Source organism: Vicugna pacos, chromosome 2 (genome assembly GCF_048564905.1).
Source record: "Vicugna pacos chromosome 2, VicPac4, whole genome shotgun sequence".
Taxonomy (NCBI): domain Eukaryota; kingdom Metazoa; phylum Chordata; class Mammalia; order Artiodactyla; family Camelidae; genus Vicugna; species Vicugna pacos.
In genome coordinates this window covers 68,870,175-68,896,448 of record NC_132988.1, presented here as the reverse complement: position 1 = coordinate 68,896,448, position 26,274 = coordinate 68,870,175, and the positions used below count along the sequence as shown (strand labels likewise).

The 26,274-nt window shown below is 35.0% G+C and overlaps 1 protein-coding gene across 1 annotated transcript; it reads right to left on the bottom strand.

Moving 5' to 3' along the window:
- Positions 1 to 204: 204 nt before the first annotated feature.
- Positions 205 to 26,251, bottom strand: DCK (deoxycytidine kinase). Its single transcript, XM_006212515.4, has 7 exons — positions 24,959 to 26,251; positions 20,795 to 20,910; positions 8,543 to 8,736; positions 7,373 to 7,520; positions 5,869 to 5,984; positions 4,293 to 4,383; positions 205 to 2,362 (listed from the first exon to the last, which is right to left on the bottom strand). The coding sequence occupies exons 1-7, from the start codon at positions 25,047 to 25,049 to the stop codon at positions 2,336 to 2,338; spliced, it is 783 nt and encodes a 260-aa protein (XP_006212577.1). The 5' UTR covers positions 25,050 to 26,251; the 3' UTR covers positions 205 to 2,335.
- Positions 26,252 to 26,274: the final 23 nt, after the last annotated feature.

Below are 26,274 nucleotides of genomic sequence, written 5' to 3'. Positions count from 1 at the left end.
GGCTTGGTAAACAGTGCTCTAAGTTTTGGGCATAGAAGATGAGAAAACTCTGAATGAGGGTATAAGCCTTGTACAACTAATTACCTTTTAGAAGAGTAAACTATAAAAAGTAGAACATATACTTTGATGCGAGATGATCTGATATGGGAGACAGGATCCAAAAGATAATGCGCACCACCTGGCTCAATACCTTTATGCCCAAAATAAAAGTGGTATAGCTTTTATTTTGAGTTATGACAAATAATACATTTTTTAGCTTTTCAATTCTACAGATTTAAAAAGTCATTAAGCTAACCATTTTTAAAGTTTATAGAAAAATCTCTGAAATATGTCTCCACTTAAAATAAAACCAATGTCAATTTATATAAACCATTGTCAACATTTTTATAGTCATAATTTTCTTCAAAAGTAGAATAAATTTTATTTCTAAAAAAGATACAATCATTTCAATGAGTGTAGCTCCATTAGAGTTCATATGATTTATACTTATTTATTAAGCAAATATTTAATTTAGCAAACAAACCCATATATGTCAAACAAAAACAAACCCATACAATATCATGAGACAATTCAAATATTCATGGCAATTACAGATTTGAAACCAAGTCTCTCTCTCAAAGATGAGTGCATCTAGACTGTGTAATTCAATAAATCATCATCTTTGAATGTTAAGAAATCAAAAACAAAAGATGACATTTTAAAAAGGAAAATTATAGTTTCAAAGTAAAAGTAACTCTTCCTCTCATTTCAAAACCATAGAATTTTTCTAAAATGTCAAGCAGAAAGGTTAAATACAAACACACTGCACATTTTTACTAAATAAAGTTGAAAAAAATCTATACTTACATACCTAAATCTATATATACATACTTGAAATGAATCCACACATTTTTAAAAATTACAACCATTATACCCCTTGTCTTCTTTATTAACATGTGTATTCTCTAATATATAATCAACAAAAAATGATTTTGCTTTCAAGATGTGTAACATAAAGCAAGATCATTTTTATCAGTAATTTCTCTTAGAAGGGGAAAACTGATGGTATAACACAACAGAGAAGCAAGCAAACTATGAACTGAAGAGTGATTATGATGTTTTCGAAGTAGAAATGTGTGACTTTTACTTACTTGTAAATAAAACTTTAAAATAGCAGGTTGCCTAACTACTCCAGACAGTCGGGAAAGTAGGATAAGGCAGGAAGCAGGAGTTAGTTCTAACTAAACAGACTCAATTGCTAAGAAGATACTGTCTTCAGTTTCCCTTTTGACTTCTTACCAAGTGTAAAGGTGAAGAAAGACTACTTATTCCCAGTAGAGGGTCAATAAAGAATAACACGGAAAAACTAATCCCTCACTATTTCCTATTAACATTTTGCCTATAAAAATGGGAAGAAATTCAGGGAAAACTATACTTCCACCTCAAATGATTTAAAGGCAATCATAGCTTAAATCAACCTTTTAAATACTGTTTCCAAAAGAATGGTCTGAGAAGGGAAAAAGCAAGTAGCTAAGTTCCAAAGAAACTGAATCTCTATGCTCATGTAATAATCTTCAGTTATCTTTTAAGTATAGAAACATTTCTACTTTAACCCTCCAAAATCCCATGCAAAAAGATGAAGTCTCACCCACACCACAGATGTAGAAACAAAGGCAGGAAAAAGATTAAATGACTTATAAGTGATGCCATTAAAAACTGGGAACAAAGTCTAACCTCCTCTACAAATATGTTATATTAATAACTATCAATGAAGTGATTAAATACTAAACGTGGTCTTATCTTCCACATAAACTACAGTGGAAGGGAAGGCACCTGATCAAAAGTATTTAAAATAAAACTTCATAATCCTTTTTCTAAGGATTCCTTAAATTCCACTTTTCAATTTTTAATAGGTGTACTAATTTACACAGGACACATTACCATTTACTATGTAACATTAAAGTCTGCAATTAAGAAACTGGTCAGCGAGACCAGAAGCACCAGGAATAAAACGTCAACCCGCTGAGGAGGAGAACAGAGGGGAAAGACAGAAGGCGGCTGGGTCTTTCATAATGTTGCTTAGCTACTATAGTGATTCTGGAACCATTTACCTCCAGACTTCCTGTTGTAAAGAATAATTAAATGTCTTTGTTTTTTCAAACCCGCAAAAAAGAAAAAAAAAAAAGAAATTGGTTATAAAGTTTTGTATTGAAGTCATCAAAAAAAATTTTTCTTTTTTAACAAAAACAGTTAAAAACTTGGGTTTTCTAGAGAGAGCTGTGTAAATACAGAGCTATGAAGATACACAAAGCTGAAGTATCTGGAATCATTTGGCTGCCTGTAGTCTTCAGCAAGATCACAGAGTGCTCAAAAATTCTTTTACCTGAGGAGAGGAAAAAATGTTAATTTAATTCATTGGCTAATTTGAGATATCTAATATTCATCTTCTTTTAAAAGTATCTAACAGCTGAAGAATCACACTTTTATAAGTTAACTCTATCACAAAGCCAGAGCATTTACTTTCAAAGGAAATATTAACAAATATTTCAATAGTAAAAGATGACTAACCTAAAATGCCACTACAGGAGTTATTAAATTTACATCTAAGATTGATACAGTTCTAAACAGCCATAACACTAATTTTGTTATCTCTTTATATTAGAGGCCACAGACATGTACAGCTTTAGCATTGATAACATTAATATCTGCAATGAGTTAAATAACTCCAAAGGTCCTGATTATGTATGTAATCTATATAATAGATTTATAATTTTTCTGAAGCACAGATCTGAATCATATATACATGTTGTAATATTAATGTGTGAGGAAAGGTCATAAGCAGTGAATGAACTTAGCCAACTGATCAACATCACAAAACAAGATACTATTGTCAGGGGAGTGGTATGGTATAGCTCAGTGGTATGGTATAGCTTGGGTAGAGCATGCCCAAGGTCCTGGGTTCAATCCCCAGTACCTCCATTAAAGCAAGTAAGTAAATAAGTAAGTAAGTAAGTAAGTAAATAAATAAATAAATAACTTAATTACCTAGCCCCTGCAAAAGATACACTATTCTCTACATATTCTAGACTACACAGTAATTCTCCTGAATAGACAAAGATTATTGCCTTGTAAAAATACCTGAAAAAGAAGGCCAACTTTTAGCATTATTAATGAAAGTAAAAATAAATAATAACATAAAATGATTATTAATCAAAACACAGAAGTGTTAGATAAAATTAAAAAGTGGTTTTACAGATTCATTCAGTTAAAATGATGGTTGGCTGTTAGTACTGCCATGGCTGACTTACTTTTTTAATTTATTTTAACAGTATCACAAGTGAATTCTATCCTATATTTTTATCATTAATTAGTATGAAGAAGTCACTTGAATTTTCCAGATATGCTTTTCTTTGTATCATGGGGAACATAATGATATGCTATAGTAGTTATCCATATGCTGAAATTTTCAAAATTCCTGATATCTATCCCTTATGAATGTTAAATATCTATTACAGTAAACAACAGATGTTTTGTGACAAGCAAAAAGAAAAATCAAGTTTCTCTCAAAACTGAACAAACAAAAAATGTGGCTTCTTCTTTAGAGCTTAGATCACTAAGTTAATTAACATGGATACAGGGACATTTGTTACACAATTCCCATTACTATTGTCTCTCAGGTGTTCATCAGTAGGTTCCCTCTCAGCCCCTTTATCAATATGAGCATCTTTCACCCAACAGAATATGGTCAACTCCCAAATATCAAGAGGATAAATTAACTCTGATTAAGACAATGACTCAATGATTAGACAATGCCAATTCACCATCGAGAAGGTCCCCAATAAAACTCAAACCTAAAAGTCTTTAATCTCAAGACTTAAGCTAAATATAAAAATGAATAAGATCTATATCCTATAATTTCAAACATCTTCTATACTGAATTTAGTAGAAAAAGATTAATTTCACAGTTTATTATTAAAATATCTAAAGATTGGTGGTATAGGGAAGAGGGGAAGAAAAGAGAACAAAGCAGAGAAGAGGGTGAGCAAGAACTTTTGTCAATGTGGTTAATTAACTCTGTGTTACAGATAAAGAAACTCAAGGATAAAGAAGTTCTTTATTTTAGGTAGTGTTACAAAGCTAGAATTTGAAGTTAGGATGAGAATCTAAACAGTCTAAATCCCTCTAAAGCTCTTAACTGTCTCTTACTGTAACTCTATGTAATCTTTTGTTATAAAATTGTTTTCTCACAAGTTAGAACACTTCTTTAGACAAGATAAAACAAATGTTATTTTATAGTCTTTGTATAAATCTACCTTTTCAACCAGAATGTCATGTTTGTCTTTAAAGTCTTCATTAACATCCAGTGTTAAGATAGGCACTTCTTGTAGATAATCAAAGTTGGTTCTATTTAAAGAGAGATGAACAAAATAATTAGAAAAGGCAGTAAATAAAAGAGAAACACTAAAAGTTTATTCTTATGTCATCATTAGAAAATCAAAATGTTATCAATCATTTTATATTAAAGTTATCCTGCAAGTACTTCATCTGGTAGTCACTTTTTTCTCACCTACATTTACTATACATATCCAAAAACCTCAGGTATAAAATTATATAAAGCTAGGCACTGTGAAATGTAATTCTCCTTAAAGACCAAAATCATACCATAAAGTAGGAATTTTGTTTAACATTTTTTATTGATTTATAGTCATTTTACAATGTTGTAGGAATTTTTTTTTTAAAGATGAGAAAACTGAATCTCAGGGAGGTCACTCTGAGGCTCACAAATTGCCTAAGGTTGCACATTAAAATGCGAGATGGATTTGAACTAAGATCTGATTAATGACAAAGTACGGTGATCTAAGAAACAAATTTGAAATATCTTAAAATTCTCTATGAACAAGAGTAGAGGCATGGGGGAGGGTATAGCTCAAGTGGTAGAGTGCATGCCTAGCATGTTCAAGATCCTGGATTCAATCCCCAGTGCCTCCTCTGAAATATAAATAAGTAATACCTAATACCTCCCCCATCAAAAAAGAAAAAAAAAAAAAAGAGTAGAGGCATATCTAGGAGATACTGCAGATCTGGGTCCAGACCACTGCAATAAAGTGAATATCACAACAAAAGAAGTCACACAAATCAAAAGGTTTCCCAGTGAGCATAAAAGTTACATTTACACTATAATGCAGCCTATTAAGTGTGCAATAGCATTATGTCTAAGAAAAAGTAGATACCTTAATTAAAAAATACTTTATTGCTAAAAAATGCTAACCATCATCTGACCCTTTGGAAAGTTGTAATCTTTTTGCTGGCAGAGGGTTTGAAACATTGCAAGAATTTACAAAATGTGACACAGAAACACAGAATTAGCAAATGCTATTGGAAAAATGGTTCCGGGAGACTTGCTTGAACAGGGTTACCAAAAACCTTCCATCCGTAAAAAGTACAATATCCACAAAGTGCAATAAAGCAAAGTGCAATACAATGAGGTATGCTTGTACTTAAATAATGTATATAGATATATTTCCTACTTTATCACTTAATGTGAAATTCCATATATTATGTCGCAAATATCACTGGGGGAGATCAGCTACAAAGACTTTAAGAAAATAAAAAGAATCAAAATCCACACCTAGTGGGGCGGGTATAGCTCAGTGGTAAAGTGCATGCTTGGCATGCACAAGGTCCTGGGTTCAATCCCCAGTACCTCCATTTAAATAAATAAATAAATACCTAATTACCTCCCCCGTGAAAAAAAAATCCACTTAATTCTGGGAGATCCTACAAAACTAATAAATAAAAATGGCTGAAAAGGAAAAACTGTACTTGTTTGGATTAATGTTTGATAAAGGTATTAAAAATGAAGAGTAAATAAGAATATGGAAACCTTACTTTAGTGTTCTATGCAGGAGCCAGCTTTCATGCTTACAGTGAAGCTTCTGTAAGTATTCAAGTGGAATACCTTGTTCTTCACTTCTTCCCCGTAAATATATTCTATTCAAGCATTTCTAAAAGCAAGCAGTAAGGGATAGGAGGAGTGAGGGAGGCAAGGAACACTTATTCTTGTCAGCTGTCATTAAATTTTTTTCCTTCAGTGTCTCTTTAGTTGTGCCAGCCAAAATCTCTATTTATTTCTACTAGAAAGGTGGAATAGTTCATTTTTTCCCTCCCTATACTTTTCAACCACCTGGTGGCTCTAAACCAAGTAGTACTCTCAAAAATAAGTCAAAATATGTCTATAAACTTTTGACATCCATACTTGAAATATACTGCATAAAATAAGTTTGTTTAAAAAACAAAAAATTAAAAAGTTCAGTATACAAACTGTGCTTCAAAGTCTATTATAAATCCCCTCTTTTCAAATTTAAATGATCCTCTAATCAAATGATATCATAAACAATATTGATGAAATAAAATTTTGTTTTACACATTAAGATATTGACTATGAATGTTTCTAGATAATGAAATTATTTGTATTCTTCATATTCATCTATAATTCATAATAAAAACGAAAAATTCTTTTCAAAAATAAAAGTGGATTTCAAAATTGTTGTTGTTAAATTCTAGCTTACTTGATATTAGAAGAGGAACAAAATCATTACAAACCTAGTTTCTTTGAAAATTCAGCTTCAATAGCAACATGTACATCAGAGCCTACTTTGTGACTTAGGGAAAAACCAGGAATAAAAAACAAGAGAAAAATGGGGATGCAAGCAGCAAAACCAGAAATTTCTTAACAAATGTAAGCTCTTAGGTTAATTTTATGAAAGGCATCTATGTACTTGGTCTTCCTGGAATCATTACATAATTTCATATGTAAACAAGAATAGCTATTTACAGCCTATCATGAAAGGCACACTTCCAACTTGACAATGGTCTTCTAGGTCTCTTCTCAACTGCAGCTGCTACCACCTACCCATTTCAAGCCACATTCCAAGCCACAAATAATCATAAAAGATTTCTTGAAATGAACCTCTATCAACTTTGCCACTGATTCAGCAAATATTTAATTGAGCTCCTACTATGTACTCAGGCCCTGTTCTAGGCACTGGAAATTCAACAGTAATTAAAATACCCAAAGTCCCACCTCATGAAGCCTACATTGTAAGAGTTGCTTGGGCAAGTTTCTTAATCTAGCTATGATAGATAAGCAATAGTTAGGAACAAATAATGAAGAATGGAACTGAGGAAGACCAGAGAAAGCGCCTACAAGAGCAACTTCCAAATCTGGGTTTACAGTTTGCTGAGAAAATAGAATGCTCCTATCTACACAGTTATGAGTTTCTAATTTGGAGGTGGAGAGTGAAGTTAACTGAACTGCCTTCACTGCATACCATTGAAAAGATTTCTAAATATTACTTTGAAATGTCAATGGAGCAAACAGATTTTTACTCACCTCTGGAGTGGCTCGAAGATAAATGATTCCATCCAGTTCAAGGCTTTGGCCAAACTGGTTATTCATCCAGTCATGCCAGTCTTGATAAATGGTCCACTCTGTTTCATTCATGCAGTCAGATTCATACAAATTAGATGCAAAAATATACCTGAAAGAGAGTCTATGTCAACTCATAAATTCTTTCCAAAAAGCACAAAGAAAAGAGAAATTAGATCCAATTTCTAATAGACATGAAACATTCTCCTAAAACCCAAGGCAGATAATGCTTTCGTTAGCAGAAAAAAAAATAACAACAGAAAAAAAAATAACAAGAGTATCTCCAACCATAGAATATATGGCCTTGGTCAGCGGTTCCCAAAAATATGGTATGAGAACCATTGGTAGTCCAAGATCCTTCTGGGGGTTTTGTGAGGCCAGATTAATTTATATGCTATACTTCAATGAAAAGAACATATTACAACAGCTTAAAAATAGAAGCACAAATGAGCATCCAGTTGACTTCTATTAAGTCAGACACGAAAGAGATTTGCAAAAATGTAAAAAATGCTACTTTTCTAATTTTTTGTTTTGAAAAATTTAATTTTCACAAGTATGTTATTTATGTTGATATATAATAGATTGATTATTTCTAACTTAAAGTACAGTAATAATTTTTTATATTTGTCAATCTTAATTTCTACTAACATAAATATCTCTAAGACACACAGCTCTTTGGGCTCCTTAATAACTGGTAAGAATGGAAAGGGGTCCTGAAGTTTGAGAACCTCAATTTTAAGCTAGTAAAAGAACCCTCACAAAATAAGCAGGTAATTCCAAGCCCTCCTTAGAGATATATGATCTCCTTGCTCCAGGTACAAGTCTAGAATACAGATCCAGATTTAACCAGAGCAGATAAGAACTTTAAGAGAGTTGGAGGAAAAAAATTCTTTGCAAATTTGAATGAGATGAGATGACCACCACATTCCACCGCAGTTTCCATAGCAGCTAGCAATTATGTAGAACTTCCCTAAAGCCACTGGTTCCAAACTGCTGAAGGTATTAAAATGCCATCTTCCAACTCAAATCTCCAACTCAGCCTCTCTTATTACTTTGATTCCCAGGAAACAGGGGGAAAAAAGTCCAGTTCTAAGCCAATATTGTAAACTGACAAGTACTATCATTTATATATACCTGTCACTATACACAGATCGTTCAAAAAATAACACAGGTTCCTCCGCATCTTTGAGCTTGCCATTGAGAGCAGCAAGCTGTGCTCGGATTCGACTGAGGCAGGCATATGATTGGAAGGTAAAAGACCATCGTTCAGGTTTCTCATACATCATCTGAAGAACATTTCCACCACTCTTCTGAGACGTTGTCAGTTCCTATTTTGAATTTGAAAAAAGAAGCAAAAAGCAAAATAATGATTAATAGGGCTATTTAAATATTTTTTAAGTTGGAAAAAAAAAGAATTTGGATAAATTAAAAAGACGAACAACCAAATCTAAAAATGAGCAAAAGATCTGATAGATATTTTGCCAAAGAAGATACACACATGGCTAACAGGCACATGAAAAGATGCTCAACATTGCTGACTTAGAGAAACACAAATCAAAACAATGAGATATTCACACTTGCCTCTGGAAATAATAAAATTATTCATTACTCTTTCAAAATATCAAGGAAGTTAACTACTAACATGTTTCACTGCTTTGTTCAGGTTTCTAGCTTAGCATCTACTTTGGACAAAGTACTATGTGTTTGAGTAATTAAATACACAAAGTCATCTTAGGTTCCTCCCAGTACTCCTTTCACACTTAAAAACCCCTGAGATACTTAAGTGGGGCCTATTGCTAATCTCTCTCCAACCACAGTATCCACTAAAATATTCTATATTCTATATAGCCGATTTCTTGTTATTAGATTTTTATATAGTCTGATTAAAGCAACTTATGTTAGGGAATATCTTATTTAATCTACGGATTTTTTTTTAAAAAAGAAGCTTGGTATCCTAAATGAATCTCTAATTTGCAAAAAATATAGAAAATAATTTTGAGCATCTGAGACCTATCCATTGCCACTTCACTGCTACAGGCCAAACTCAGCAATTCCTATCATTCCAGGCTTCCAAATAAAAATAAGGGGGTGAACAGAAAGAAGCCACTGAAATTTCTTCCCTTGCGTGATAGTATTTTCTGTCTTTTTAAATTAAAATTGATTGCACAGTAACAGAATATAGTAGAATACTTTTGATATGAGTTGTCAGATTAAAAAAGAAAAAACAAAAACCCAGGACCCAGAGATGCTTCATCAGCCTTTTCTATAATGTCAAGCTATGTGAAGATTCCCCTCAAAGCTGTATCAAGTCTTTAATCTTGTTTATTAACTTTTAAGGAATAAAATATGACTGCTTAATTCCTATTCTCAATCCTAGTTCAAATAAATACCCCTGAACACTTCTGAAAGTCCATGCTCAAAGTAGGTGGTTTTATTCCGGGGGGAGCAGGACGGGGGGATGGAGTTCAGAAGTGTAAATACTACAACGGACCTCAAAGTTTCAGTTAAGAACTAAAAACCACACAAACACATGGCACTTGGAGGCAGAATTTAAATTTCATACCACAAACCACAAAATTAAGTGAAACTTCCTCTCAAAACTGAAGAAGAAAAAGCATAAAACGGCTAGAGGCTAACAGTCAACAATAGGTCTGTTTAGAAAATACTGAGCAGATGATGAACTGAAATTAGGGTATAGTAGTTGCCTTCCCAAACTGCTTAAAGAATAAATTTATTTTTATTAGAGTTTCAAGAGCTTTGCTGATTTAATTACAAATTGCCCACTTATTCATCATCCTCCATGGAGAAAACGTTTCATGCAAGTGAATTTTTCAGGCTAAATGAAGTTTATCAACCCAACTAAAACTTTTCGTGTAGTTATTTTTATAAAGAGGACACAAGTGTATATTTTCCCACCATAGTAAGTATAGCAGTTTGAAAATTAGTGACTGAGACAACTTTATGAACAGTGACTGCTGGATTTATAAGAGAAGTTAGCCAAACAGCATAAGTCTCTATTCGGCACATAAAAATATCAGGCACAAAATGTTTACGTTGCTATTTCATCTTAAACTAAATGAGCTCAAATTGGCATTACTCTTCAGTTTATGTCTGTTTTTCAGTTTTTCTGTTTCCTCCTTTCATGTCAAGTTGTTGACATGGCTGCCTCTTCACAGTTCCTCCCTTGACAGCCCTAATAAAAAATAAGTTTATTAGATTGTGACAAAAGTGTAATTACATACCCTATGACTAAACCACATTAACTTTAATGCATAATTTTGGGACCTCCATTTTGGCCACTCAAATGATCTGCTTCCTTCCTTGTTCTCAGCTGTTTGTGCGTCCCTTATCCAGTACTTCCCTTATCCAGTACTTCCAACTATTGCAAACATTCTCTCCTCAAAAGAAAATTTAATTAAAGTTGTGTATATTTTCATCATGTATTGTCATTTAAGTAAAGTTTAGGAGGCCTAAGATAATGTTGTAAACTTTTGACAGATCAACAAGCTCTTAATAAAATTTCCTTATCTTTCTTAGATTTCAACTACTCCTGAAAAAGGGTCTGAGTAGGACCAAAAATTTAGGCATATACCCACAGTGGGGAAAACAAAAAAAATACAAAAACAAAACTCCAATAAAACAGAAATACTAGGCCACATTAAAATTCTTTCAGTACTGACACCAGATTTTAGGCAAATTTATTTTTCAGAAAGGAGGAGAGTTGTGATTATTTTAAAGCAACTGAAATTCAAAACAGCTTGAGGGGAAAAAAGTGATACAGAGATACAGTTATGAAAAACTTTATGAAAAAAATTATCAGTCATGATTCATTAATCCATCATTCACAAGTTACAGCTGATTTCATGGCAGGTGCTAGCACTCATCTGATGGCAAAGGTTTTTCATTCAGTAGGTGGCTTTTTCATTTTGCTGATAATTTTTTTCACTGTGAAAAACTTTTAAATTTGGTGTGGCCCCATTTGTTTATTTTTCCTTTTATTTCCCTTGCCTTTGGAGTCAGATCCAAAAAACATCACTAGGACCTATGTCAAGAAGCTTACTGCCTATGTTTTCTTCTATGAGTTTTATTGTTTCAAGTCTTACCTTCAAGTTTTTAATCCATTTTTAGTTAATTTTTCTATATGGTGTAAGATAGTGGTTCAGTTTCATTCTTTTAGAGGTAGCTATCCAGTTTCCCCAACATCCCAGTATTGAAGAGACTGTCCTTCCCCATTGTATATTCTTGCCTCTTTTACTGTAAATTAACTGACCATACATGCATGGGTTTACCTATTCTACTCCATTCCACTGATCCGTGTGTCTGTTTTTATGCTAGTGCCATAGAGTTTTGATTTACTATAGCTCTATAGTATAGTTTGAAATCAGGGCGTGTGATACCTCCAGCTTTGTTCTTTCTCAAGATTGCTTTGGCTATTCAGGATCTTCTGTGGTTCCATACAAATTCCAGAATTACTTGTTCTAGTTCTGTGAAAAATACCACTGAAATTTTCATAGCCACTGCAATGAATCTGTACATTGTTTGGGATAGTATGGACATTTTAACAATATTAATTCTTCTAATCCATGAGCACAAAATATCTTTCCATTTATTTGTGTCTTCTTTAATTTTTTTCATAAATGTCTTACAAATTTAGTGTACAGGTCTTTTCACCTCCTTGGTTAAATTTACTCCTAAGTATGTTATTCTTTTGATGCAATTATAAATGAGATTGTTTTCTTGATTTCTTCTTTCTGATATTACTAATGTATAGAAACACAACAGATTTTTGTATATTAATTTTGCGTCCTACAACTCTACTGAATTCATTAATGAGTTCTAACAATTTTTGGTGGAGTCTTAAGGGTTTTCTATACATAATATCATGTCATCTATAAATAATGACAGTTTTACTTCTTCCTTTCCAATTTGTATGTTTTCCATTTCTTTTTCTTGCCTAATTGCTGTGGCTAGGACTTTGTACTGAATGGAAGAAGATATCTACAAAACATATCCAATAAGGGGTTAAGTTCCAAAATATATAAAGAACTTATACAACTCAGTAACAAAAAAAACTATCCGATTAAAAAACTAGTAGAAAACCTAAATAGACATTTTCCCAAAGACATACAGCCAACAGGCTCATGAAAAGATCTATAAATCACTAGTCATCAGGGAAATGCAAATCAAAACCACAATGAGGTATTAACTTATACCTGTCAGAATGGCTATTATCAAAAAGACAAGAAATAACAAGTGTTGGTGAGGTTGTAGAGAAAAGAGAACCCTCATACACTGCTGGTGGGAATGTAAATTGGTGCAGTCACTGTGGAAAACAGTATGGAGGTTCCTCAAAAAATTAAAAATAGAGCTACCATGTGATCCAACAACTCAACTTCTGAGTATCTATCTGCAGAAAACAAAAACACTAATTGGAAAAGATATATGTACCCCTATGTTCACTGCAGCTTTATTTACAATAGCCAAAATATGGAAACCTAAGTGTCCGTCGATAGGTGAATGGATAAAGATGCTGTATATGTATACAATGGAAAACTATTTGGCCATAAAAGAGAACAAAATCTTGTTCTTGTTTGTATGGTGACAAATGGTAACTAGACTTACTGTGGTGGTAATTTCACTATGTATACAAATGTTAAATTACTATATTGTACACCTGAAACTAATACAATATTGTAGGTCAATTACATCTTAATAAAAAATATAGTAAAATAGTAAATACATAAATACTAAGTTATTCAATATTAAATAATCAAGAAAAATATAAAAAGTTTTTTTCACTTAATGAAAAGATTTATTTGATACTAAAAAAGAAGGGCAAGGTGGTGGTGGCAGTATTCATGTATACATGGAATTCTCTGCAGCATAAATGTTAATTCAAAACAGAAAATTTAAGTCTTAGATTAGTCTGCTCTATCCTCGGTTACATTATCCATAGATTATGTGGCATGGTTTTAAAAAAATAAGTGTGTATAGGAATGTGAGCACAAAGGGCATATGTTTTCCAAAAGTTTATTTTGTATGTCTTAGAATTAGAAAATAGAGAATATCTGTTGAAGAACTAATATGTTCACTATTCAAAATATCCTTTCATTAAGAAAATGTACTTCAATTTTAATGATAATTATAACAATACCTACCATTTATTGTCTATTTTATGCCAAGGACTATATGAAAAACTTTACATACATTATATCAAACCTATGAAACCTAGTTAATAAATTTTAAAAAGGAGCTTAGAATGTTGAATAACTCATTAATATCAATATGCCTGATATGCAGCAAAGCGAGGATTCTCCTAAGACTGATTCTAAAGCCACATTCTTTCCAAAATGTTGCTCTGCTATTAAATACTGAAGTATAATTATAAAGTAAACAATACTTACATTTGATTTCTTGAAAGGAGATATTCAGATAGTATGTGGATGATTAACTGGTGCTGGTGCTCTGTATTTTCATAATTTTATTTTAGACATGGACAACTTTACAGAATTATACGATAGAGAATTCACTAATGACATAAATACAGATTCACTAGTGAAAATACACCTGAGTTATTTTTTTAAAATAAAACTAACCATGAAAAACAATTTTTTGTCTTTATCTTTGAGCTATTTCAGGTTGTCTTTGCTGCACAAATACGTCTCACCAAAATCATCAACTTTAAAATAAATTTCAACAACTTCCAGATTAATTAATTAAACATAGCACTTCTGAGTTGAAGTTACATTAAAAAATAAATTTAAGGTACTTCTATTTAGAAATTGTGTGTGGCAGGCACTGCTATGTGTTCCCTAACACCAGGTTGCTTTTCTCCCTGGACTTAGAGCTAGGCTTTATTTTCCAGTCTCCCTTGTAATTAACTGTGGCCATGGGACTCACTTCTAGACAGAGGAAGTAGGGCAGAAGCAGTGCATATCAGGTCCAGGCTGGACTCACAGAAGCCTCATAAATATGATTCTTTCTTTATCCATCATCTGGAAGCAAAAGGAAACCAAGGCCCTAGCAGCAGTTTTCAACTTCAGCTGCAGGGCAGAGGTATTGAAGTATGGTCCCCAGAACAGCAGCAACAACATCACTTGGGAACTTGTGGGAAATGCGAGTTATTGGTATTTCCCCATCAAACCTATTAAATGAAAAATTAGGGATGAGGCCTAGACCTGTGGTCTAGCAAGTCCTTCAAGTGACTCTAATGAACATTAAAGTTTGAAGTGCTGTCCCAGAGGTTTGATGAGCCACAAGCTAGAAGGGGCCGAGGTCTCTCAGTCATAGCATGGTATGCCATCCACTCAATACCATATTGTACTGTTCTCTGACTGAGAAATGGAATTTTATTGTCTTAAACCAGAGATTTTAGAGTTTACTATAGCAGTACGTGTTACTTTAAATTTACCTGATACACTTAATAAAATCTATCAGAAGTGAACTTGGTTCATCTGGAAAGCACTTAGGATCAATTTGCTATGTACTGTGAATAATACTGAAATAACAAAATAGGGCATGTATATTAAAATTAAATGGGCTTGTTACAATACAGAGAGTGAACAGAAGTTTGAAACTTTTTCCGAATACACTTAAGGACATTATACTCGGTGAAATAAGGCAGTCACAAAAATGACAAATATTGTATGATTCCAATTATATGAGGTATCTAAAGTAGTCAAGATTCAGAGATATAAAAAGCAGAATGACAGTAACCAGAAGCTGGGGGAAGGGAGCAAAGGAGAGTTGTTTAAAGAGTACAGAGTTTCAGTTCTGCAAGACAAAAACTTCCAGAGATCTGTTTCACAACAATATAAATACTTAATACTGCTGAGCTGTACATTTAAAAATGATTAAGATGGTAAAATTATTATATGTGTCTTTTACCACAATAAAAAATTAATCACATAAACAACGGCCACACATCTCCTTTTATTTGGATTTCCTAATAAATGTAATCTCTCTTGCCCAAAGCAATCCCAAAGTCTGCTATATGAAGATAATTTAGAGGACCAATCCTGATTCACCACCTAATTATAAAAATAATAATCAGCTAGTTGTTCTAAAAATACAAATGCTTAAAACTAAATCAAAAGTCTGTAATAAAATTTTATAGCCTTGAAGACGTTAGTTTTGGCTCTTAGTTTAACATTGTACCAAATTAGAAAATTAACTATTAGCCAGGATATCATTTTCTAGTTCTTCAGGATAACCTAAGAGCCCATACAAAATTTTTTCTTCTAATCCTATGAATGATATTTTTGAGACTACAAACTGCTGGGGTTTTCATATGCAATTACAAATGTTAAGAATAAAATACTTATTAGAAATTTACCCAAAAAATACTATGTATCATCTTCAGCAAATTATGTATAATTTTATTAGTTTTTCCTCTCTAAAAACTACCTAGATAAAAAATGTGAATGCCTCAGGGTCAAATTACATTAAGTAAAAATTAATAGAACATCTTTGGAAAACAGTTTGGGTATATTTACTTTAAAAAAATCTGTATCCCTAGGCCCACTTAATTTCACTTTTGAAAAATTTATCTTAAAGAAATAATCCAAAATACAGATTGGGGGGTGGGGAGCATATAGCTCAAGCAGTAGAGCGCATGCATAGCATTCATGAGGTCCTCAGTTCAATCCCCAAGGACCTCCTCTAAAAATAAATAAGTAAACCTAATTATCTACCCCCACCAAAAAACAAAACAAAACAAAACACAGATTTAACCACAAAGACAATTATTACAGTGCTAAGCAAATAGGCTATCATTCCTCTATTAGGCATTTATATTAAGTAAATAATGGTAAATACTGCCTTTAGAAATCATTTATAGTAAACTTTTAATGACATTTTAGATATAAAATGATATAAACACTGTGAGGGAAAAAAGCAAGGTATAAAACTGTATATTGCTGGGCCAAGTAAGACCTGTAGTTAGTTTTCTCTGGGTGACAAGATATAGTTAAGTTTTACTTCCCTCCTTTGGTAGTGATATTTTCTTAACTTTGAATAGTGAGTACTTACTACTTTTCATTTTTTTTAATTATGTATCCCCACCCATCTGTCAAAGTTGGATAAAATAAATTATCACCTTAAGTAGGTAAAAGATACATATAGAGTGGTGGGATTATGAATAAGTTTTATTCTGTTTCTCTAATTCATATCTGTAACGCTGTAATTCACTCCATGATAGAACACTTCATGATTTTACAGAAAGGGCAGATTATTGCCAACATAAGGAAAAATGAGAATTATCAAGCAAAGATACAAAATCATTTATCTTTTAATTCTAATCTAACCTTTGAAACACTACAAAAGAGTTAGTTCAATCAAAAGAATCAGTATACCAAACATGATAATCATACAATAGTCAACAAAAGTTAGGTGATTTCAGAGGGTATGAGGGAAAGTACTTTATCAAGCATTCCTAATTAATTTTCAAAAATGAGTTACCAATAAATATGCTGTTGTTTTACAGATAAGTACACTTTATTCTTTCTTTCTCGGATTTACTAATTTTTCAGTGGCTTCTTAGTGGTAAGAAGGTTAGATAAAAGTAAAATAGCACCTCACAATGAATAACAAAGGAACAGAGTAAAGATATCTCCCTGTCTGTATATCTCAAAAATAAGCTAAAAGGAAGCAATCAAATCAAAGCTTTGCACCTAAATAATAACAAATCATCAAATAAAGCACACTGCTATTTGAAATAAACCTTTAATTCAAAGACTGATAATCATCTGGGTGATTTAAAGATGATCTTATCATGGAAGGGGGAGATAACAATCTTTTTAGGCACTTTGCCTCCTTACTTTGCTAAAATTGGTGGCAGCTCATCAATAGTATAGCAACATTTCAGCCACTAGGTGGCAGGTAAAAAAACAAAACAAGCTAAGTATGCAGGTGCAAATTAAGCTACTGACTAGGGGAAGAGATCAAAGGTACCAAGAGCCCAACTCATCCAATTCTATAGCTACTGCCTAGGAGTGTGAGTAAATGGAGAACATCCAAAGGACCGGCCTTACCAGGGCTGGGTCTGAAGATGATCTACTTCTCACTACTGACAGCATGCTAAGAAAGCTGAGATTTGGTATGTGATTCACACCATAATCACAAGGGATAGATCGGGGATGGGTCTGGGAAAGAAGGACTACTCCAGGATGAAAGAAGAAAATCTCATTTTTTGAGGTCCAAGAAAAAAGAAGAAAATATCCAAAGATCCTGGAAACCCATCCACCCATTACTACCCTCACATTCTACTACCTTATCCCCAAAATACTATTCCCATAGTCTGAAACTCCACCTAGAAGTACAGGGGATTAACAACATAGTAGCTTTGAATACACAGACAAAAATAAAACTAACTTTTAAGAATGTACACTAAAATCCAATGAAGGTAACTGAACTGTAACATCATGGAGACATGACAGATGTACACTAAATTGAGGCAAGTATATGTTAATAAAAGTATATCTTAACGATAATAATAGGATTCTCTGCATGGTAGCTATAAAGTTTGGAATTTTGACTCTAGTACACAGGAAGAAAATTCCCCAGCCCACAAACATATCAGATCCATGAAGCCAACAGAGTCTAAAAATGGAGACAGAGATGCATCAATGCATCATAGTCTATGACATCAGTCATTAAGCTAATGTAACTAATAACCCTGGACTCTGACTCTAAGCTTAATAACTTTCTGATACATTGTCTTCCCGTGTATATTAATGCAATGTTTTCAACCTTTCCTCTCCAACATAACTAAAGGGCTCAACACTCTCCACACCAACAGTGATTCACTAGGGCATTTTTAACCAGGAAGCATCCCACATATTTAAATTCCCAAGGGATTGTTTGTTGTTTGAAAAAAACACCTCTATATTCTTGAGATTCTTATGAGTTTCTTCCATTGGTTGGGAATTATGGGCCTACATAGAGAATGGATTGACCTAATTCAATGAATCTGATAATTATATTTCTCTCTGCAAATTAAAATTTTTGACATTTTGGTTTTTATATGTTTCTGTGCATTTGGTTACTGTTAAGGTATACTGAGAGACAGAGACATTTAATGTGCCAACACACCAGTTATACATATTTAATATGAGTTAGAAGCTATAATATCAAAACCAGAATGGACCTTAAATGAAGGTCACCTAATCCAATCTAGTGGAACATTCCCCCAATGAAAGAATCCCTTCTCTATTTCTGACATTGGTTTAATTTGACTACTTTCCACCTATCCCTGAGAAAAATTGCACTGATAGTTGACCCTAGAAATAAGGGGGAGAAAGCATTTTCAGAACACAGGTCTCTCATTCCTAAAGGTAAGCAAACTTGAGTAGAGCACTTCAGTGAAACAGGCCACAAGACATACTTCAGGAGGTTAAAACGCAGGGTGAGGGAACAGAGGATCCAAAGGAAAATGGGTAAAAGGACCTGAAGAGGGGCTTCACAAAAGAAATCCAAATGGCTAATAAATTAGTTAATTAAAGGAGCATAATCTCATTAGCAATAAGGAAAATACAAATTAAAAACATAAAAGATATTAAATGTTCAACATAATGACAAAAATTAGGAAGTTGGACAATACTAAATAAGGCAAAGGGGTGGACTAATGACAGCCTGAGTAGACTACATTGTGGGGAGTGTAAACTGGTAAAACTGCTTCGGAAAACAAGCTTCATACACATACCCCACCACCTAGCAATTTTACTTCTTATTCCAAGAGAACCCCTTGCATGTGTATACCAGGATTCATATTCGTAACAGGGCTGTTTTTACAGCAACTAAACCAGGAATCACTCAAAAACTGATCAAAAGTATAGAGAATGGACAAATAGGGATATGAACTCAACTGAATACCATACGGCAATGAAAATGAGCACGCTATAGCTGCATACAACGATATAGATAAATTTCACAAACTTACTAAGCGAAAGAAGAGGAAAAGGAATGCCAACTCGAGATATTCATATAACATTAAAAAACAAGCAAAACTAAATTACATTTCTTAGAGATATATTTATGTACATCAAATTCTTTTTAGAAAGTAGGAAAATTATTATCACAAAAATTACTCTATGTGAGTGATTATCCCTAGCAGAGTTAACACCCCTGGGAAGGAGATATTGTGACTTTCCTGTGTCCTGTGAGACAAACAGGGACTTCTAGAATGAGAGTAATGTTTTACTTCTTGACCTACATGATGGTTATAAAGATGTCAGCCTTCAAATTGCTCTTCAAACTGTACATAGGTTTCATACATATACCTTCCTATAATTACATAATGTCAATAAAAAATGTTGAAAAAAGCAAATAAATCTATCCATTTAAAAACTCTGCTTAAGGCTAACCCTGCCTTTCCTCCAAGACCAGACTGAAATATCAATTTCTTAAGAAGATGGAGCCTATATGGAAAGGAAGTCCCTTCAGGATTTAGTCCTGGTTTATTCAAAGGATTGGGGTGTAGTGAGCTGGGTTCCAGACCTAAAGTTAACCATGCTTGGCAAACAGGTATGTGAGAAAATACTTTCAGTTATTCAAAGCCATATATCCTCAAAGTCTGTAGAGCATCTTGCTGGTGATTCCTCCTTGTGTGCATGATTTACATTTTAAATATTCAATTATTATTCCCAGATTCCTCATACCAACAGCTAAACTTTTAAAAATACACTTTTTTCCCCAAAAAATCTCTGTCCTCCTGAGACCTAACAAAGTTTCTAGCATGCATTTCCATTTTGAAGATTTCTATATTGCTTTCAATTTTAATTCTTCTTTCTCCAGAAATGAAAATCTTAGCAATCCAATCTCTCTCCTTCATATACATACATTAAAAGTTTGCTGTAAAAAAATGGGATTTAACTATTATTCCCTCTTCCTCATTTGCAATGTAGGACAGAAATTGCTGGGAATTTGAAACTTGTGTCCAGGGTGAAAGTCTGACAAGAATCAAAGTACAAAGAAATGAGACATAAACAACTGTCTCTAAGACAAAAGGCTTGAAAAGTTAAACTAATCAAATTTAGCTATCAGATAGTTGTTTTTGTTTTTCTCATTTATTTGTTTTCAAAATGTAAAAAGCCACTAAAGGAATTTAACTTACAATTTAGATTTTCTGAAACTTGTTAATTAATTTTTTAAAACTTTAAAAATTCTACTTAGATGCAATGAAGTGCATGATCCTAAGTGCATAGCTCAATGAGTGTTTACATATATACACTTTCACGTAACTACTGCCCAAAAGAAGATATAGACTTAAAGCTATATTTGAAAGTTTTATTAGAAAAGGAAAAACAAACAAAAAACCCAAAAATACAACTGCTTGTCTAAATGAAAAGATTTTTTTTTTTTACTAAATAGTTAAATTTATTTTCATACCTCAAATTCATCTTGAGTACTTTGAACATTGCACCATCTGGCAACAGGTTCCGGAACCACTTCCCAATCCTCACAGACTTGTTTAAGGATGTTCACAAATGTTGACTTTCCAGCAGCTGTTGTGAGAGGAAAAGTGAAACTGAGGAAGGAAACTTATCAGGAAAAAAAATGCCAAGATGGCCACCAACTTTTACAAAATTTCTAATAGCAAACCATACAAAAAGAAAAACACTCAATTTTCTAAACTTTCTCTTTTAGATTTTTTTAAAAAGAAAAGTAAAAGTGTCCCTACCAACTTGTATTAAGCACATTTTTTTTTGTTAACTGTTTTTAGTGTACCAAAGCCATGGAACAGAAGAATTTAAAAATCCTAGTCCTAGACTTACTTTCCTTAAGAAAACAGTTGGAGATAACTCTGTAGGAAGTGGTTAAGGCTATGCTCCCACTTAATTAGGTTATGTAATTTTGGGCAAGTCACGGAACCTCCCTGAGCCTGTTTTCTCATAATACAATGGAGACTGTAATAATATCTTCCTCAAGGGAACTGTTGTGATAAACAAGTCAACAAGACCCTTGCATTTTCAAAATTTTCCTTTCTGCTAGCTCTATTTGTTCAGTTTACAAACAAGCTCAGGTCTTTCCTATCTGAAACCAATTTAGAAACAACTAAATTACAAAATTAATATAAAGACACATCCAATGCCTAGAGTTTTAGGATAGGAAATAATATGATTATTATTATGACACTAATTATATGGCACGATGGCTAACAGAAATTATAAAAATATGTTTGTAAAGCAATTCCTACAAACAATAGCCATGTTTATTCTGCTTCATTTTCATGGTTCCGTGCACTCTATCCGACTCCTTAAAAAAAAAAAAAAGTTGTATGTACTTTACTTCTCCCTGATCATTTACTAGTTTCTGAGCTATTTAGGAGGAAAAAAAAACAGCTCAGGTATAATCAAGACATTATATTCATTACTTTAAAATTACCTGATAATTCATTTAATTTAATAGTAGGAAAAGTCATGACCTAGAATTTCACAGGATGTAGCAATACTCTTAATGACCACCACACCCTTCCACTGAAGTCACCAAATGTGATTTAGTCATTGGTCGGCATGCTTTCTCTCTCTCTCCATATGTATAAACAAATGCACACACACATAAACATAAAAAAAAGAAACTGCAGCAGAGCCGCCTCTTTCTTACAAATTGGATCCAAAGAGTGCAAAAAGAGCTGACCTTTGACTTGAATAATAATCAAACCTAAAACATTACAGCGGGCAACAGAAAAAAAAAAACTGGAAGAATTTTAAAGGGTCACACAGGAAAAAAAAAGAGGGTCAGTAAGAGGGTGACACAGGGAAAAGACGACAGTTGAGAATCAAAACAAAAAAGTCATATCATCAAAGGACAGGAGAAAAAAAACTTTAAAGAATGAACTAGGTGACCATCAGGTTTAATCTTAAAAAAAAAACCAAAAAACCCTGGTAACCATGGATTTCACATGAAGAGGGTAAGCATAGAAACTGTAAGGCATTTAGAAGAAGGGTAAGGAAGCATAAAACGCTCACCAGACATTCACTGAGCTAGAAGGAGGAAGGAAAGAAAACCTGATGTTAAGAGCACCCAAGGAACACATTAAAACATCAGCCGTCAGCCAGTCTGAAAGACCTTAAGGCCAGAGCATTCAGCTTTCTTCTGACACTGCTTACAAACAGAAGTTCATGTGGTCATACTCTGAAATTTAAAGATTAATAACAGTTACTCTATAAAATTACTCTTTAGTTTAAGCAGTGTAAAAATTGTTACCTGCAGTTCCCAATCAGACTAATATCCAGTTCCTGAACCTTGGGGGAGGAAGAGGGGGGCTTGAAAACAAGCTAATTAATTCATTAATATTCTAAGAAGGCAAAGGAGAACAAGAACCAAGGACACTGATGTTGATGTTAATACTTTAAAAAGTCATGGGACCTAACAAAATTACTAATGCCAAGCAGGCATTACAATGTCAATAATTATTCTATACAGGCCATTAAGATGAGAAGTAGGTAAGGCCTCCAAAACTTAACATAAGGGAGTATTTTAGTAACAGAGAACATGAGAAAACAAGTTACATGAGTATGAAATGAAAATAATCAGTTAAAGTTTACATTCTAGAAAACAGAGGAATCACGAAATACCCTTCTACACCCAGATTAGTGATCTGTACATTTCAAGCTTATTTGGGTCTGGCAAATAAGGCAGAGGGCACATGAACAATAGTACAAGAGCATTAATAAACAGCTACTGACAAAGCCTCAGTGCTGGGGAAAACAGTTAAATGGTAAGGAATATATTCCATCCAAACAGCAAACTGTTGTCTTACAAAAACGCAGGCGCAGTGTTGCCAGATCTTCAGATTTTCCAAAGGAAGCCAAGAACCTAGACGTTTATGGGATATCTCAAAAATGTGAAATTCTACCAACGAATTAAAAAAATTTTTTTTCGAATTTGGACAGGCCAATATTGTGTAAATGCAGGCCATCAGTTTTGCAACTCCTTCCAGTGTAGGCAATGGGGAGGTCAGAGAATTCTAAGCAGGGGATAAAACAATCACATTTGTATGAAGACTGCTCTGGAAGAATTCAGAGAAACTGGAGATGGGGTGACATATTAGGAAATAATTTCAGGTGCCAAGAAGATTAAAGATGCTTGGAAGGAAGTAAATTTCTTCTATGATATGTTGCTTAACTAGATTTAGGAAAGGGAAGGGATTAATTCATTGTGGTATGGATCTGAGAGGCTGTTCATTCAAATTTACTTTTGAAATGGCTTTGTTCAATTACTTTCTCTGTCTTTATATTTGGTCTTCCATATCCAATAAGTAGCTGTGAGGAGTCATACTAGTAAACATACACCTTCAAAGAATTTATCCAGATAAGAAGGTGAGAGTCTATTACATGAATCTTTCCCACTGGTGCCTTAATACTGGAGCAATGAAACAAGATGTCCTCTTTGAGGGTGTGTTCAGCTTTTTCTATTCCTTGGAATGCCACTAAAGTATCTGCTTGTCTTGCCTTTTAAAACAGGTATAAGTGCTTTGAATGTGGTAAGAAGTAAAACACTTGCTGTATGCATGAATAGCCAATATCTAACTTGGAACTAAAAAAAAATCCTATCAAAACAGGAAGTATCAAGCATAGGTTTCCTGTGGTAGGAATAGAGAAGAACCAGAAGTTCTCATATATCCTGTAAAATGACATCTGGATTAAGAACAGAAATAGTAGTGGTCTTTGAATTATAACACAATGTTTACTTGGATGCTGGGTAGGGGAGTTCAGAACTCTATGCTGCTGAGATCATTAAAAAACTCTTTCCTTGTACTCGAATGTTTATAGCAGTTTTATTCATAATCTGAAAATTGGGAGCAATCCAAATGTCCACAACTGGGGAAGAGAGAAACTGTGGTATATCCACGCAATGGGCTATTACTTAGCAACAAAAAAGAACAAACCACAGAGACAAGCAACACGAATAAATCTAAAAGCATTATGCTAAATCAGAGAAGCAAGACACAAAAGGCTACATAGTCTAATTCCATTTATATGACATTCTGGAAAAGGCAAAACTGACAGGCAATAGAAATCAGACACTGTTTGCCAGGGGACAGGAATGGAGAGGGGGTTGACTACTAAGGAGCACGAGGGAACTTTCTGCATTGATGGGAAGGTTCTGAATCTTGATTTTGGTGGTAATAAAACATTATGTTTGTCAAACCTCATGGAGGAATACACCTAAAAAGGGACAATGAATCTATGTAAATTGTACTTCAATAACTGACACACAGACATTTCCCTTTTAAAAGCAAACCTTCATTTGCGCGACCCCAACAAAGAGGATGAAAGGGCTCCCAAGCGCGCCTCACCAAGGCCCGCAGGCCAAGGCGCGCAGCTTCCCGCCCAGGAGCCGCCGCCACCCTCGGGGCACCGGAGGGAAGCTGGGGAGGGCAGACGGATGCTTTCGGCGGAACGGGAATTTGAGTGCTTGCCCGCATCCCCAGGACCAGGAAGGGAGGAAAGCCCTCACTGAGGAGCGGCAGAGATGCAGCGAAGGGGCGCTTCAGCCGCAGCCATCGCCGTCCCTGCCTTGGGACCAACATTTCCCGAGGTGCCTTACCGATGTTTCCTTCGATGGAAATTTTCTTGACACGGGTCCCCTCAGAGCTGGTTGCCGGAGACGGGCAGCTCCTCTTGGGTGGGGTGGCCATGCCTCTCCTGGTGGCGGCCCGAGCGCGTCGGGCAGCGAGCGCTGGGAGGTGTCCACAGGTGCACGCGCCGGGGCTCGCGGCGCCAAATGTGCCGGGACCTGCAGCCTGAACTGGAAGCTCTCCGGCTGGCGGATCTACGAGTTTGATTTTGGCGCGCGGAGGCCGCTGCCGACGGGGGCGGGACTGCGAAGAGGCCGCCCGCCCAGCGGGAAGCCACGCCCCCGCCGTCTCCTAAACCTGCGAACCCTCCGCGGCCCCCAGGCCTTCGCCCGCCTCGAGCGGGGCGCCTGCGTGCGCGCCCGCACGTCGGGTCACGGCGCAGCGGAGGGCGGGGCCGCGCGCGCGCCGTGAGGCGTTCCTTCCCGGTACATGGGGGCGTGGGCGTTCCCGGGATCGTCTGGGAACCGCGGGCGTGCGCCCCAGGTCGGAGGGCGTCCGCGGGCAGAGGGCGTTGTCTGACCTCTTCACCTAGAGTGGGCTGGGCTTTGGAGAATTCGCCTGTCCCGTGGGGCGTGTGGGTTCAGAGCGTCTGGACGGAACTGGTTGGACTTGAGACTTTGAACTCTCCAGGGGAGGGGCAGTGAGTAGCAGGAAAATCGAACGTATTAATTACCCTGTGTGCTAAGCCTGGAGGACTATCATCAGGCCAGGTGGCGCTGGGCAGCCCAGCTTTCACGGAATGTATGGCATTCTTAATGTGTGCCAGACATTATTTCCAGCGTTATTCCTGGTGTTACGGAAATGACAGGCCAGCCAAGAAACAAGCACCACTCGGAGGGTTGGAGTACTCAGATTTATTACGCCGGCGGGCTCAGAGGGGCTTCTGCTCCAAAGCTCTGAGCACCTTCAAGACGTGTGCATGAGGTTTTATAGGGTTAACTACAAGCTTGGGGTATTTGGCCAGTAGGCATGGAACAGCTTTAGCAACATCATTATCACAAAAGTAGAGGCAGGGAGGCAGGAAACCAACATTTCAAGGCCAGATATGTCTCTTTGAAAATCCAGCTGGCTAACAACAACAACAACAACAAAAAAAACATGAACAGGGAATCAGCAAACCAACAATAATTAACTCAGATTTATAAGTTAGCCCAGCAGAACTCAGATCAGTAATCCGACACTTGTTACACTTAGATTTGTGAGTTAGCTTGTTAGCCCAGCTGGGCTTTTCCTTCACACTGGAGTAACTAGCAATCGAATGCCGGAGATCCTACCATTAGCCCTA